Source organism: Carcharhinus amblyrhynchos, chromosome 34 (assembly GCF_965287045.1).
Source record: "Carcharhinus amblyrhynchos chromosome 34, sCarAmb.v2.hapA, whole genome shotgun sequence".
Lineage (NCBI taxonomy): Eukaryota > Metazoa > Chordata > Chondrichthyes > Carcharhiniformes > Carcharhinidae > Carcharhinus > Carcharhinus amblyrhynchos.
The window spans coordinates 6,378,514-6,393,248 of record NC_137357.1 but is presented as its reverse complement, the minus strand read 5'-3'; the positions used below and the strand labels follow the sequence as shown (position 1 = coordinate 6,393,248).

The 14,735-nt window shown below is 46.8% G+C and overlaps 2 protein-coding genes across 3 annotated transcripts in view; one reads left to right on the top strand and one right to left on the bottom strand.

Moving 5' to 3' along the window:
- Positions 1-14,735, top strand: part of dmtn (dematin actin binding protein) — a 67,658-nt gene that overhangs the window by 31,831 nt on the left and 21,092 nt on the right. Inside the window, 5 exon segments of the mRNA XM_080217263.1 lie at positions 610-765; positions 5,151-5,195; positions 6,507-6,633; positions 10,687-10,734; positions 14,432-14,581. Of these exon segments, the coding sequence (XP_080073389.1) occupies positions 610-765; positions 5,151-5,195; positions 6,507-6,633; positions 10,687-10,734; positions 14,432-14,581 (526 nt within the window).
- LOC145361445 (leucine-rich repeat LGI family member 3-like) overlaps positions 1-14,735 on the bottom strand; it is a 103,089-nt gene that overhangs the window by 84,608 nt on the left and 3,746 nt on the right. The window lies entirely within an intron of this gene.

The following is a 14,735-nucleotide window of genomic DNA, read 5'->3' as shown; positions in this document are numbered from 1 at the left end:
GTCAGGAGGACTAGCAGGGTAAATATGTGGGGTTACGGGGATAGGGCCTGGGTAGGGTTGTTGTCAGTGCAGGTACAATGGGCTGAATGGCCTCTTTCTGCACTGTAGGGATTCTATGATTCTCTGTGGGACACTCTTCTTCTCTCCTCTCCCCTCTCCACTTGAAAAATGAGCTGATTAGGTACATTCTTCCTCAGTGTAACCTGAACAGGTTCCAGAGTGTGGCGACTGGGGGATTTTCACAGTAACTTCATTGCAGTGTTAATGTAAGCTGACTTGTCACTCTATTCAATAAACTTTAAAACCCCACCCCCCCATTTCTACCCTCCCCTTCCATTCACTCCCCTCTCTCATCTCTCCTCCCCTTTCCACTCCCTTCCTTCCTCTGCTGCTCTTTCCCCCCTCTCTCCCTCCCCCTCCTCCGTGCCATGTTACTAACAGTACGAGGGTCTGGACTCAGGAGGTATTCCTGTGGGCAGTTACTGGCACTAAGCCCAGATCAAATAATGCCCTCACATCGCTGGCTCTTTCTGGGAGCTTGATGCCACATTAAAGTAAAAGCAGACGGGTAGAGCCAGTGGCTATAACTCTCTCTCCTCTGTCCCACAGGCGAAGATGGATAACCAGGTGCTGCCCTACAAGGAGCTAGCCGCAATCCCCAAAGACAAGGCGATACTGGAGATCGAACGGCCAGACCTCATGATCTATGAACCACATTACAGCTACTTCTGCGCAGAGAGACCGGAGACACAGGGGTCTGCTGAGGTACGCTCGTCCGGTTAAAGAAAATAGTTTTAGTTAATAGCAGTAATCATGGCCCCGCCTGCCCTGCTCAAAGTGCTGAGCGTTGAAGGACTCAGAGGCTGTTGTACTTGAGCCAAGTGACCATTCTTTCTGCGACCCTCCAGAGTCAGTGTCGACAGCTGTTTGCACTGACTGAGCCTGTCCTCTCCCAACATCTGCGTGTTGTTTACACTTGTAGGCGTTCCTCAGGGTAGTGTCCTCAGCCCAACCATCTCCGTCTGCTTTGTCCGTGTCCTTCCTTCCATTGTCAGGTCAGAGTGGGGATGAACGCTCCACAAAATGTTCGGCGCCATTCGCCACTCAGATACTGAAGCAGTCCACCCCCAAATGCAGCAAGACTTGGGCAATGTCCAGGCATTGGGCTGACAACTAACACTCCCTCCACACACAAATGCCAGGCAACAACTGTCTCCAACAAGAAAGAATCCAACCATCGCCTGATATTCAATAGCATTACCATCACTTAATCCCCAGTATCAACATCCTGGGGGTTACCATCGCTGAATCCCCCAGTATCAACATCCTGGGGGTTACCATCGCTTCATCCCCAATATTAATATCCTGGAGGTTACCATTGCTTAATCCCCCAGTATCAATATCCTGGGGGCTACCATTGACCAGAAACTGAACTGGACCCAGCCATTGAAATACTGTGGCTACCAGAGTAGGTCAGAGTGTGACAAACTTGCGAATAACTCACCTCCCCCAAACTCTGTCCACCAATTACAAGGCACAAGTCTGATGGAATAATCCCCAATCGCCTGGATGGGGGCAGCTCCAACAACACTGAAGAACCTCAACACCATCCAGGACAAAGCAGCCCTGCTTGACTGGCACCCCATCCACAGACATTCACTCCCTCCACCACCGACGCTCAGTGTGTACCATCTACAAGATGCACTGCAGCAATTCACCAAAGATCCTTAGACAGCACCTTCCAAACCCACGACCTCTACCATCTAGAAGGACAAGGGCAGCAGACACATGGGGAACACCACCACTTGCAAGTTCCCCTCTGAGCCACTCACCATCCTGACTTGGAAATATATTGGCCGTTCCTTCACTGTCGCTGGGTCAAAATCCTGGAATTCACTCCCTGACAGCACTGTGGGTGTACCTACACCACAGAGACTGCAGGGATTCAAAATGGCGGCTCACCCACCCTTTTCAAGGGGCAATTAGAGATGGGCAATAAATGCTGACCAAGCCAGCGTCCCATAAACGAATTTAAATCATTGCTCTGAAGAAGGCAGTAAAGTCATGCCGTAATCATGGCACAGATAGTAGCCATTCGGCCCATAGAGTCCACGCAAGCTCCCTGCTGAACAATCCAGTCAGGTCCCTTTCAGTCATCACAGAATCCAACTCATACGCGACGAGATTGCCCCCCCCACCCAAGAGTATTACACTTGCTGCCCTCCAGTGATTGCAGAGGGAGATCCCAGTTTAACTCCTAATTGGGCGATCCATTTCAGCATTGCCCTTGGACTGTGAACACTGCACATTGCTACTAGCCCCCAACATCTGAGAAAAAGGGGGCACCTCTGGAGAAAGGCTCAGAGGATGGACAGTGCCCCTCACACTGCCTGCAGTATCAGACAGTGCTTCAGAAAGGACACCACAGCTGCAGATGAAGGGAAGTGGTGTATTTATGCAAATTTAACACCAAGACAGTAATAATAGAACCATTGAAAATTACAGCTCGGAAACAGGCCTTTTGGCCCTTCTTGTCTGTGCCGAACCATTTTTTGCTGAGTCCCACTGACCTGCACTTGGACCATATCCCTCCACACCCCTCTCATCCATGAACCAGTCTAAGTTTTTCTTAAATGTTAAAAGTGACCCCGCATTTACCACTTTGTCCGGTGGCTCATTCCACACTCCCACCACTCTCTGCGTGAAGAATCCTCCCCCTAATATTCCCTTTAAACTTTTCTCCTTTCACCCTTAACCCATGCCCTCTGGTTTTTTCCTTCCCTAGCCTCAGCGGAAAAAACCTGCTTGCATTCACTCTATCGATACCCATCAAAATCTTATACACCTCTATCAAATCTCCCCTTCATTCTTCTACGCTTCAGGGAATAAAGTCCTAACCTATTCAATCTCTCTCTGTAACTCAGCTTCTCAAGTCCCGGCAACATCCTTGTGAACCTTCTCTGCACTCTTTCAACCTTATTTACATCCTTCCTATAAATAGGTGACCAAAACTGTACACAATACTCTAAATTCAGCCTCACCAATGCCTTATACAACCTCACCATAACACTCCAACTTTTATACTGTAAACCATCAAATATTTTTACAGTTCATTCATGGAACATGGGTGTCACTGGTTGGGTTAGCATTTATTCATCATCCCTAATTGCCCTCAGACTGAGCAGTTCGCTCGGTCATTTCAGAGGGCATTTTTAAGAGTCAATCGTATTGCTGTGGGTCTGGAGTCACATGTAGGCCAGACTGGGTAAGGACGTCAGATTTCCTTCCCTGAAGGACATCAGTGAACTAGATGGGTTTTTCCAACAATGATTTCATGGTCATCAGTAGATTCCTAATTCCAGACCTTTTACTCAATTCAAATTTCACCATCTGCCGTGGTGGGATTCGAACCTGGGTCCCTGGTTCAGGATACCACTGCGCCCCCAAAATATATTTGATGTGAATTTTCTCCTGTGACTGATTTAATGCAGCCACAAAATTAATCTGCTAAAATAACACACAGAACTTTCTCGCAAACAACTTGTCCTTTGCAGACAGAAATTGTGAGGTGGTGGATGTGATTCAGGAAGTGTGTGCAAACAATTATGTACCAAACCACTGGAGGATCGCTTGAGACATGTATAGAATTTTCAGCGAACAAAATAAATCTCCCTGGGTCTCTCTTTTCTCCCCCACACATTGTCCAAATGATTGTCCAATACAGCAGACCCTTTGTGAGCATGAGACACCAAATCAGAACTCAGAATCCCTACAGTGCAGAAAGAGGCCATTCAGCCCATCGAGTCTGCACTGACCACAATCCCATCCACGCCCTACCCCCCCATATCCCGACATATTTACCCACTAATCCCTCTAACCTACACATTTCAGGACACTAAGGGGCAATTTTAGCATGGCCAATCAACCTAACCCACACATCTTCGGACTGTGGGAGGAAACTGGAGCACCCGGAGGAAACCCACGCAGACACGAGGAGAATGTGCAAACTCCACACAGATAGTGACCCAAGCTGGGAATCAAACCCAGGTCCCTGGAATCGTGAAGCAGCAGTGCTAACCACTGCGCTACCGTGCCGTCCCTCAGTAGCGAACGGTAGATTTGGGGTCGTGGTTTTGTGGGAATTGTAGTTAAATGTTAAATTTTAATTAAAGGGGTGGCACAGTGGTTAGCACTGCTGCCTCACAGCAGTCACTGTCTGTGCAGACTCTGCACATTCTCCCTGTGTCTGCGTGGGTTTCTCCGATACTCCAAAGATATGCGGGTTAATGTGATTGGCCATGCTAAATTCTCACTCAGTGTTAGGGGGATTAGCAGGGTAAATATGTGGGGTGATGGGGATAGGGGCTGGGTGGGATTGTTGTCGGTGCAGACTCGATGGGCCAAATGTTCTCGTCCTGCACTGTAGGGTTTCTGTGCGTCTCCACAGAGAGATCTGGGAGTACAGGTTCACAGATCCTTAAAAGTGGCAGCACAGGTGGAAAAGGTGGTGAAGAAAGCATGGGGCATGCTTGCCTTCTTTGGCTGGGGCATCGAGTATGGCAAATTACGTTAGAGTTTTCTAAACATTGGTTCGGCCACATTTGGAATTCTGTGTCCAATTCTGGTGGCCACACTTTGGAGGCTTTGGAGAGAGTACAGGAAAGGTTTACCAGGATGTTGCCTCGTATGGAGGGTATTAGCTATGAGGAGAGATTGAATAAACTGGGATTGTTCTCCCTGGAAAGACAGAGGCTGAGGGGGTGACCTGATAGAAGTCTATAAAATTATGAGGAGTATAGAAAAGTTGGAAGTTTTTTCCCAGGGCAGAAATGACAAACACAAGGGGGCACAAGTTCAGGATAAGGGGGGGAAGGATTCAGTGGAGATGTGCAGGGGAAGTTTTTTACACAGAGGGTGGTGGGGGCTTGGAATGCACTGCCAAGTGAGGTGGTTGAGTCGGATACTTCAGCCACATTTAAATAGATAGATACATGAACAAACAGGGAACAGAGGGATACAGGCAGTTGGTCTGGATAGGACAATCTGATCAGTGCAGGCTTGACGGGCTGAAGGGCCTGCTGCTGTGCTGTTGTTTGTTCTTTATTAAAACAATGTGTGACTCATTGCAATCAATGTCGTTTCCTCTGCAGCGTTCGCAGTCACCACGCCCAATGTCTCCTCTCACCTATCCAGAGGTAAGCTGGCTCGTAGAAAGTGATTGATTCTGATGGAATACTGTAAACACGATTGGCTCCTGCTGTCTTAACTTGCCGAAACTGCTCACAATTTCAGGAATATCCTGGGATGCGGCGATCTTCTCTGCTGGAATCTGGCCAATTGTGGCCACAGTGCCAAAATGGTCTCCAGCAAAGTGTCAGAGGAGGTCCTGTGTGAGTGTGACTGTGGTGAACTATCTGTCCTAATCCTTCTGCAACCTGGGACCACAACCAGCCTCTCCATTGTTGTCCAGCTGGGTTGGGCCCCCCCCCGTTCACACACCTCCGTTCGTCATGCAGAGAATCACCTGCCCATGGCTTCTCTTCCTATCCCCACTCCTTTACCTCTATTGTTTCCCCCCCACAAGGATCAATGCTTGGTTCCTGCCTCTTCCCCGTTGGAGACATCATAGAAAACACAGTGGCAATTTTCACAGCTCCACTGAACACACCCGTCCCCAAGTGGGCGGCACGGTTGCTGAGTAGTTAGCACTGCTGCCTCAGGGGCAGCGCTCCGAAAGCTAATGGCTTGTGCTACCAAATAAACCTGTTGGACTTTAACCTGGTGTTGTGAGACTTCTTACTGTGTTTACCCCAGTCCAACACCGGCATCTCCACATCATGGCCTTACAGCACCAAGGACCTGGGTTCGATTCCCAGCTTGGGTCGCTGTCTGTGCAGTGTCTGCACGTTCGCCCCATGTTGGCGTGGGTTCCCTCCAGGTGCTCCAGTTTCCTCTGAAAGACGTGCTGGTTCGGTGCTAAATTCTCCCTCAATGTACCCAAACAGGCACCAGAGTCTGGTGACTCGGGGATTTTCACAGTAACTTCATTGCAGTGTTGATGTGAGCCTATTTATGACACTAATCAACAAACTTAAAACGTCACCACCACTTCCATGTCTCCTATACATCCCACTGCTGGACAGATGGACATGTCCTTCAGTTAAATACCAGGAAGACCAAGGCCAGTGTCTCCTGTGAGCAGGTGAGTGAGTTTACAGCCACTGTTCAAACTGCTAACGGGCTGGGTTCAACACTTGTCTTTGTGTCTAAATTTGGGCTTCTGCCCATGGATCCAGAGGTGATGAATGACTTCCTGGTTGGAGAATCCTCAGTCTGGCTCTGCCAGTGTGCCTGCACGGGAATGCTCCCGAAGTAACGCAGTGAATCCATGTGTCTGGTGACAGAGAATTCCCAGCTGTTTTTCCAGCTCCACTTCTCCGTTCCAATGGAGCGTCCATAACCACCCAAACTGCACGCACCAACTCTGAAACTCTTTCTCTTCCCAGTATGTGATGTATAAAGAGAGTCGGGAATGGGGAGATGAGAAATTTCCGGGATCTTCGATGGGATCAGCTGGCAGTCGCCGCAGCTACCACTCCACTGGGAGCCTCCCGCATCACTTCCACAGGCCAGGTAGGATTTTCCTGGAATATTTCCTGGATGCTGTTCCAAAGTTGCCAAGTTTGGAAAGATTGTCAAAGTGCTGGAGGGAAAAAAAATAACATTATGTGGTCCCGTTAAAAGCTGGTGTTGTGTTTCAGTGCTTGGAGGTTTAAGATGCATAGTACGTCCAAAGTTTGAGCTGAAACATTTCTATCACAAAGGCAAGCAGTAGTCTTGGCAAAGACAATCTGATTTTTGCTTCAATTTAACCAATCAATTTAAATCAGGTACTTGGATACCAGGAACCTATTAGCATTAAAACTTGACAACGTCAGACCAATCCTATTGTTAGAAAATTGATAGGTCATCACAGGTATAAAAGAGAGTACGGGGGGTAAAAAGCCCTGAGCATCTGCCACCTCTCAGACTTTGAGGGAGAGAGCATGTGCCAAGAGCTAAGAGCTCTTAGCTCTCAATTCTGCCAGCTTTATACGTGTCTTCAGAGAACACACCATCTAATTAGCAAAAGGTACCAAATCAGAAAGAACTTACAGACGGAGAAATCAACCAAGAAACTCCATAAAATTCAAAAGACGAGAAACCTGATTGTATATTTTTTGAGAGTGACAGAATTCTATTATTATATATTTTTTGTTAATGAATGGATGTTGTATTTATTTGAACATTAGAACCTTATTTTATTCGGGATATTACTTGTTTAGTTAAAGTTCCCGGTTAGTTAAATAAATAAATTGTTGAGTGTCCATTTTAGAGTGAGTGTCGGGTATTTCTGTTAGTTAACCACTAAATGTTATCGAAGAACAGTTCACACCTTCCCAAACACTTTTGACAGATTAGGAGGCAAGATATTCCTCTTTGGGGGATTCAGCGTTACAACTCAAACAGGGGTCAACCTCCGCATTGTAACAATACTCACACTGACCCCACAGTGCATCAAACAGCTGCTTTATATATTGGATCCTAGAATATTAACTTTTCCAAAAGGATTTTATTCACAAATAACCTTAATTTATTCATTGGATGTGGGCATTTATGCCCATCCCAAATTGCCCTTTAGTCCCAAATAGTCCCAACTGACTTGCTGGGCCATTTTAGAAGGCATTTTTTAAGAGCTAACCACATCGCTGTGGATCCAGGATCTGGAGTCACATGTGGCCCAGACCGGTTAAAGACAGCAGATTTCCTTCCCGAAAGGACATTAGTGAATGAGATGGGGTTTTACAATAATGGTGTTCCAACAATGGTCATTAGACTTTAATTCCACATCTTTTATTGAATTCAAGTTTCACCACCTGCTGTGGTGGGATTTGATCCCAGGGACCCAGAGCATTGCTGTGAATCTCTGGGTCACAGTAAAAAGTCTGACAACACCAGGTTTTAGTCCAACCTATTTATTTGATAATATACTCGCAAGCTTTCGAGGGGTTACCCTCTTCGTCAATCTCTGGGTCACCAGTTGATCAGTATCACTCCACCATCATCTCCCTTACCAACTGAATATCATAAAGAGCAAGTGTGTCACTTGAAAGCATTTTGTAACCTCTCCCTGAATCTCCCTCTGTCTGACTCTCTTCCTCTGTATCCTCCAATGTCTCTGTCTTTCTCTCTGAATCGCTCTCTCTCTCTCTACCTCCATCTCTTTCTGTTTCACTCACTCTGTTTCTATCTCTCCTCTGTTTCTCTATCTTTATCTTGCTGTCTGTATCTCTTCCTGTTTCTCTTTTGTTCCTCTATTTCATTGCTCATCTTTCCCTCTCTCTATCTCTATGTTTCCCTGTCTCTGACCCTCTCTCCATCTCTCCTTGTGTCCCTCTGTCAGTCTATCTCTGTTTGTGTCTGATTGTCTATCTCTACACCTCTCCCTGTCTCTCCCTCACTGTTTCTCACTCGATGCCTCTTCCTCTGTCTGTCTCTCTCTCTTCCTGCGTCTCTTGATGTTTCTTCCTCTGTCTGTCCATCTCTGTCTCTCCCGCTCACTCTGACTGATTGGCTGTCTGTCTCTGCCTCCTTCTTGGGATTAGACATAGCTCAGCACAACATTGAGGGCTGAAGGGCCTGTACTGTGCTGTAACGTTCTATGTTATGTTATGCTTCCTCATCTCTCCCTCACTGTGTTGCTCCCTCACTGTGTGTGCTCCCCCATCTGTCTTTCCCTGTCTCTACCTCTCTGTATGTCTCTCTGTTAGTCTGTCTCTACCTCTGTCCCTCACTGTGTGTCTCTCACTCCCCCCCTCCCACAATTTGTCTATCTCTGCCTCTACTTCTCTCTCTATCTGTCTCTCTGTTAGTCTGTCTGTGTCTCCCTCTCACTGTGTGTGTCTCTCTCTCTCTCTGCGCCTTTCCCCCTATCTGTCTCTGTCTCTTCCTTTATCTGTCTCTCCCTCACTCTGGGCACCCCTTTCTCTCTCTGCTTTCACTATCTGTCTCTCTCTGTCTCACATCTGTTTCTCTCTGATCTGTTTTTCAATCAGATCTGTGATCTGCAAGAGGCACACCCTCTCCTAATGTTAAGAGAGTAGCTTTTCTCATCCAGGTTGGAGTTCTATGGGGGCAGTGACATGTCGGGAGGCTCAGTGTGTGTAGTAAGACATCAGACCCTTCAAATCCTTCACATTTCCAGCTCGACCTCTTGATTAACGCAAAGCAACGGATAAGATAGTGATAAGGAGACAAAGGCTTTCATTGCTGCTGTGCTTTACACAATCTCGGGCCCTGCCAAAACTACCTGATAGCCAATGAGGCATAACTGAAGTGTAGTCACTGTGGGCAACACAACAGCAAATTTGTGCGCAGCAAGCTCCCACAAACAGCAGTCATTTGATTTATTATTGTTATATCCTATTGGTACACAGTGAAAAGCATAGTTTCTTGCGTGCTATACAGACAAAGCATCCCATTCAGAGGGAAGGAAAGGAGAGGGTGCAGAATGTAGTGTTACAGTCATAGCTCGAGTGTAGAGAAAGATCAACTTAGTGCAAGGTAGGTCCATTCAAAAGTCTGACGGCAGCAGGGAATAAGCTGTTCTTGAGTCGGTTGGTGCGTGACTTCAGACTTTTACATCTTTTTTCCAACGGAAGGAGAGGGAATATCCGAGGTGCGTGGGGTCCTTGATTATGCTGACTGCTTTTTCCCAGGCAGCGGGAAGTGTAGACAGAGTCAATGGATGGGAGGCTGGTTTGTGTGATGGACTCTAACTCACTGTGATCATGAGCACGCAAATCTTTTTGGGATGTTGACTGAGGGATCATCTTGTCGATGACAGCATCCCTCCACTTCTCTGCAGGGTGTCATGAGATCTTCTACGTTCTCTTGAGAAGGCAAGGTCTCACCTGAAAGAGGACACCTTCAGCAATGCAAAGCACCCTCAGTGCTGCACTGAGGAGGGCAGGGTCAGCCTGGGGTTATTAGCTCAAGTCCTAAAGTGGGATGTGAACCCAGAACCTTCTGACTCAGCAGCGAGAGTGCTACCCGCTGAGTTATGATTGATAATCGCTGCTTTGAAGCCATTCTCACTCTTGATGTGAAAATGTTTGAAGTTGTATCATCTCCATTGCATTGTTTTCTGGGACGCACACAATATGGGAGAGTTTTGTTGGAGACACAATAACCACTTTGCAGTTGCATTAAAGTCAGACAGACAGCAATTAGCACAAGAGTGCTGAAGGAATTCCTGAGATTTCCCTCACGGATCATTCTTCTGGGGACCCAGGTTCAAATCCCGCCACGGCAGATGGTGGAATTTGAACTCCATATAAAATATCTGGAATTAAGTGTCTACTGATGACCATGAAACCACTGTCGATTGTCAGAAAACCCCCATCTGGTTTTAGGGAAGGAAATCTGCTGTCCTTACCTGGTCTGGCCTACATGTGACTCCAGAGCCACAGCAACTGTCCTCCAAGGGCAACTAGGGATGGGCAATAAATGCTGGCCAGTGACGCCCACGTCCCACGAATGAATAAAAAACAAAGTACTGAATGATAATAATCATTGATGGACAACACGAATGGATATTGTAACAAATTTGATAATTTTAACCTTATTATTTTGTTTAATTTCCAGATGTCGGCACCAATATGTACAGGAAACGTCCCATCTACAAACAGAATGGTAAAGTCTGTTTTGTCTCTTACTGTCTCAGAGTAATCTGTTCATTATTTGCCCTTTGTGTTATGGCTGTGTGCCAATCCCCAAAGATCGTAGAAACATAGAAGATAGGAGAAGGCCATTTGGCCCTTCAAATCTGCTCCACCATTCATCCCCATCATGGCTGATCGTCCAACTCAATAGCCTAATCCTGCTTTCTCCCCATAATCTTTGATCCCATTCACCCCAAGTGCTAAATCCAGCCGCTTCTTGAATGCATTCAATATTTTGGCATTGGCTACTTCCTGTAGGAATGGATTCCACAGGCTCACTACTCTTTGGGTGAAGAAATGTCTCCTCACCCCCGTTCTAAATGGTCTTCCCCAAATCCTCAGACTGTGACCCCTGGTTCTGGACTCCCAATGTCAAGGAGCTGCAACATGTTGTCCTGCCAATGCAACATATGGTTTCAGTATCTCTGACGTTGCCCACTATTGAGAGTTCCTGTCTTCCTACCTATCCTTTGCGGCTTTCCCTTGTTGGTCAACTGTGGACAAACCACTCCTTGATGCATTAACAGGAGAAAGGACTGTGTGTGTGTGTGTGTGTGTGTGTGTGTGTGTGTGTGAAGTTTTCTGACATCTCTCCCCAACACTGGAATCCCCTCTCTGAAACTCTTTAGTTCACCACTTCCCTCCCCATCTTCAAAGCCTTTCTGGAGACCTATCTCTGCATGGCACTTGTGGTCCATTTCCCTCCGTCCCACATCCGTTCCCTGCTCGGGTCTCACTCTCAACAGCAAAGTCCTTTGAAATGATCTATAGTTAGAACCACCCTATAATTGCCAGTTGTTTGGACAGTGGGAGGAAACCAGAGCACCTGGAGGAAACCCACGCAGACACAGGGAGAATGTGCAAATTCCACACAGACAGTGACCCGAGCCCGGAATCGAACCCGGGTTCCTGGCGCCGTGAGGCAACAGTGCCAACCACCGCACTACCGCGCCACCTCCATTGTGAAAGCCTTTTTGCTTATTTCGATATCCTTTACACAATTCTTTTCAAACTTTTTCTTTTCCCTCGCTCTTTTAGACTTCTTTCAGATTGCCCCTCAACTTCCATCGTTCCAGAACAAACTGAGTTTCTCCAACCTCTCCTCATAGCTAATGCCCTCCATACCAGGCAACATCCTGGTAAATCCTTTCTGTATCCTCTCCAAAGCCTCCACATCCTTCTGGTAGTGTGGTAACCTGAATTGAACACTATCCGACTGTGCTGCGTTATCTTTGGTTCCTATGGCTCTGTAAATATCCCGATTACTTCTGCGTACAACTCATCCATTCATCTTACTGTCATTAGCTTCAGACAAACAAGGAGCAGGTGGAGGCCATTCAGCCCCTTGAGCCTGCCCCACCATTTAATAAGATCATGGCTGACCTGATAGTAACTTTTAGTCTGCGTCCACCTCTTCCCAGTAATTTTTCACCCCCTTGCTCACCAACAGTCCATCTCACCTCTGATCTAAAAATATTCAGACTCTGTTTCCACTGTTTTTCAAGGAGAGAGTCCCAAAGACTCATTATCCTCTGAGTGAAACTGTGGGTGGCACGGTGGCACAGTGGTTAGCACTGCTGCCTCACAGCTCCTGGGACCCTGCTTCATTTCCTGGCTCAGGTCACTGTCTGTGTGGAGTTTGCCCATTCTTCTTGTGTCTGCGTGGGTTTCCTCCGGGTGCTCCAGTTTCCCCCCACAGTCCAAAGATGTGCGGGTTAGGTACATTGACCATGCTAAATTGCCCCGAAATGTGTAGGTGAGAGAGATTAGCGGAGTAAATATGTGGGATTACGGGGATTGTTGGTGCAGACTAGATGGGTTGAATGGTCTCCTTCTGCACTGCAGGATTTCTCTGATTTTATGATGATTTGCCTCATCTCCATTTTAAACGGGTGACTCCCCCCCCGCCTTATTTTAAACAGTGACCTTCCAGTTCTAGATTCTCCTACAAGAGGAAACATCCTCTCTACATCCACCCTGTCAATATCCGTCAGGATTGTACATGTTTCAATCATGGTGCCTCCTACTCTTCTAAACACCAGCGGATACACACCGACTCTGTCCAACTTTCCCTCAAGAGACAACCCACCCATTCTAGGTATTATTTGGGTAAACCTTCTCTAACCTGTTTCCAAAGCATTTACATCCTTCCTTAATACTGTACAGAATACTTGAAATATGGTCTCACCAATGCCCTGTATAATTGAGGCACAATCTTCCTATCTTTGTCCTCAAGTCCCCCTCACAATATGCAATGATGTTAAATAATATACAATGATTATAAAATTCTAATCGGTTAGGCAGGGCAGCACAGATGGTTAGCACTGCTACTTCACAGCTCCAGGGACCCGGGTTCGATTCCCAGTTTGGGTCACTGCCTGTGCGGAGACTGCATGCTCTCCCCATGTCTGTGTGGGTTTCCTCCGGGTGCTCTGGTTTCCTCCCACAGCCCAAAAGATATGCAGGTTAGGTGAATTGGGCATGCTAAATTCTCCCTCAGTGTATCTGAACAGCGCCGGGGTGTGGCAGCTGGGGAATTTTCATAGTAACTTCATTGCAGTGTGAATGTAGGCCGACTTGTGACTGATAATTAAACTTTAACTTTAAACAGAGTAGTTCCAGAAGGAATGTTCCGAATGGTGGGGAAATTCAGAACTAGGGATCATAGTTTGAGGACTTTTAGAATTTGATTTGATTTATTATTCTCATATGTATTAGTGTACAGTGAAAAGTATTGTTTCTTGCACACTATACAGACAAAGCGGAGAGAAGGAAAGGAGAGAGAGTGCAAAATATAGTGTTACAGTCATAGCAAGGCTGTAGAGAAAGATCAACTTCGTGTGAGGGTAGGTCCATTCAAAAGTCCAATGGCAACAGAAAAGAAGCTGTCCTTGAGTCGGTCAGTATGTGATCTCAGACTTTTGTATCAGTCTCCCGACGGAAGAAGGTGGAAGAGAGAATGTCCGGGGTTCGTGGGGCCCTTAATTATACTGGCTGCTTTTCCGAAGCAGCCGGAAGCATAGACAAAGTCAATGGATGGGAGGCTGGTTTGCGTGATGGACTGGGCTACATTCACAATCCTTTTGTAGTTTGTTGCAATCATGGGCACAGCAAGAGCCAGACCAAGCTGTGATATAAGCAGAAAGAATTCTTTCTGTGGTACATCTGTAAACGTTGGTGAGAGTTGTGGCGGTCATGCCAAATTTCCTTAGTCTCTTGAGAAAGTAAAGGTGTTGGTGGAACTGAGGTGAGGAGAAATTTCTTCACCCATGTGAATGTGTGGAATTCACTCCCACAGAAAGTAGTTGAGGCCAAAATGTTGTACGATTTCAAGAAGAAATTTCCTGGGGCTAAAGGGATCAAGGGATATGGGGGAAGGAGGAGTTCAGGATGTTGGATTTGATGATCAGCCATGCTCAAAATGAATAGTGGAGCAGGCTCGAAGGGCCGAATAGCCTCCTTCTGCTTCTAATTTCTATGTTCTATTATCTTTCCGAATTATATGTTGTACCTGCATACTCGTTTTTTGTGATTCATGCATGAAGACACCCAGCTTCTTTTCTCCCATCTTCATTTCCACATTTTCACTTGTCTCCATCCTCATCGCAACCTCAGATAGCTTGTTCCACAGCTCGCAGCCCATTCTTTGTTTTATTCTCTTGTTCCAGAACCATCGATAGTGATTCCGCAGAGTAAATATATCGAGGATCTCATCATTGAATCATCAAAGTTCCCAGCGGCTCAGCCTCCGGACCCCAATCTTCCGGCCAAGATAGAGACAGAGTATTGGCCGTGTCCTCCCTCACTTGCTGTCGTGGGTAAGGCAGAATCTGTGAACTCACCCGGTTACACTCATAGGCTCTCATAGGGGTGGCCCGGTGGCACAGTGGTTAGCACTGCTGCCTCACCGTGCCAGGGGCCTGCGTTCAATTCCCAGCTTGGGTCACTGTCTGTATGGAGTTAGTATGTTCT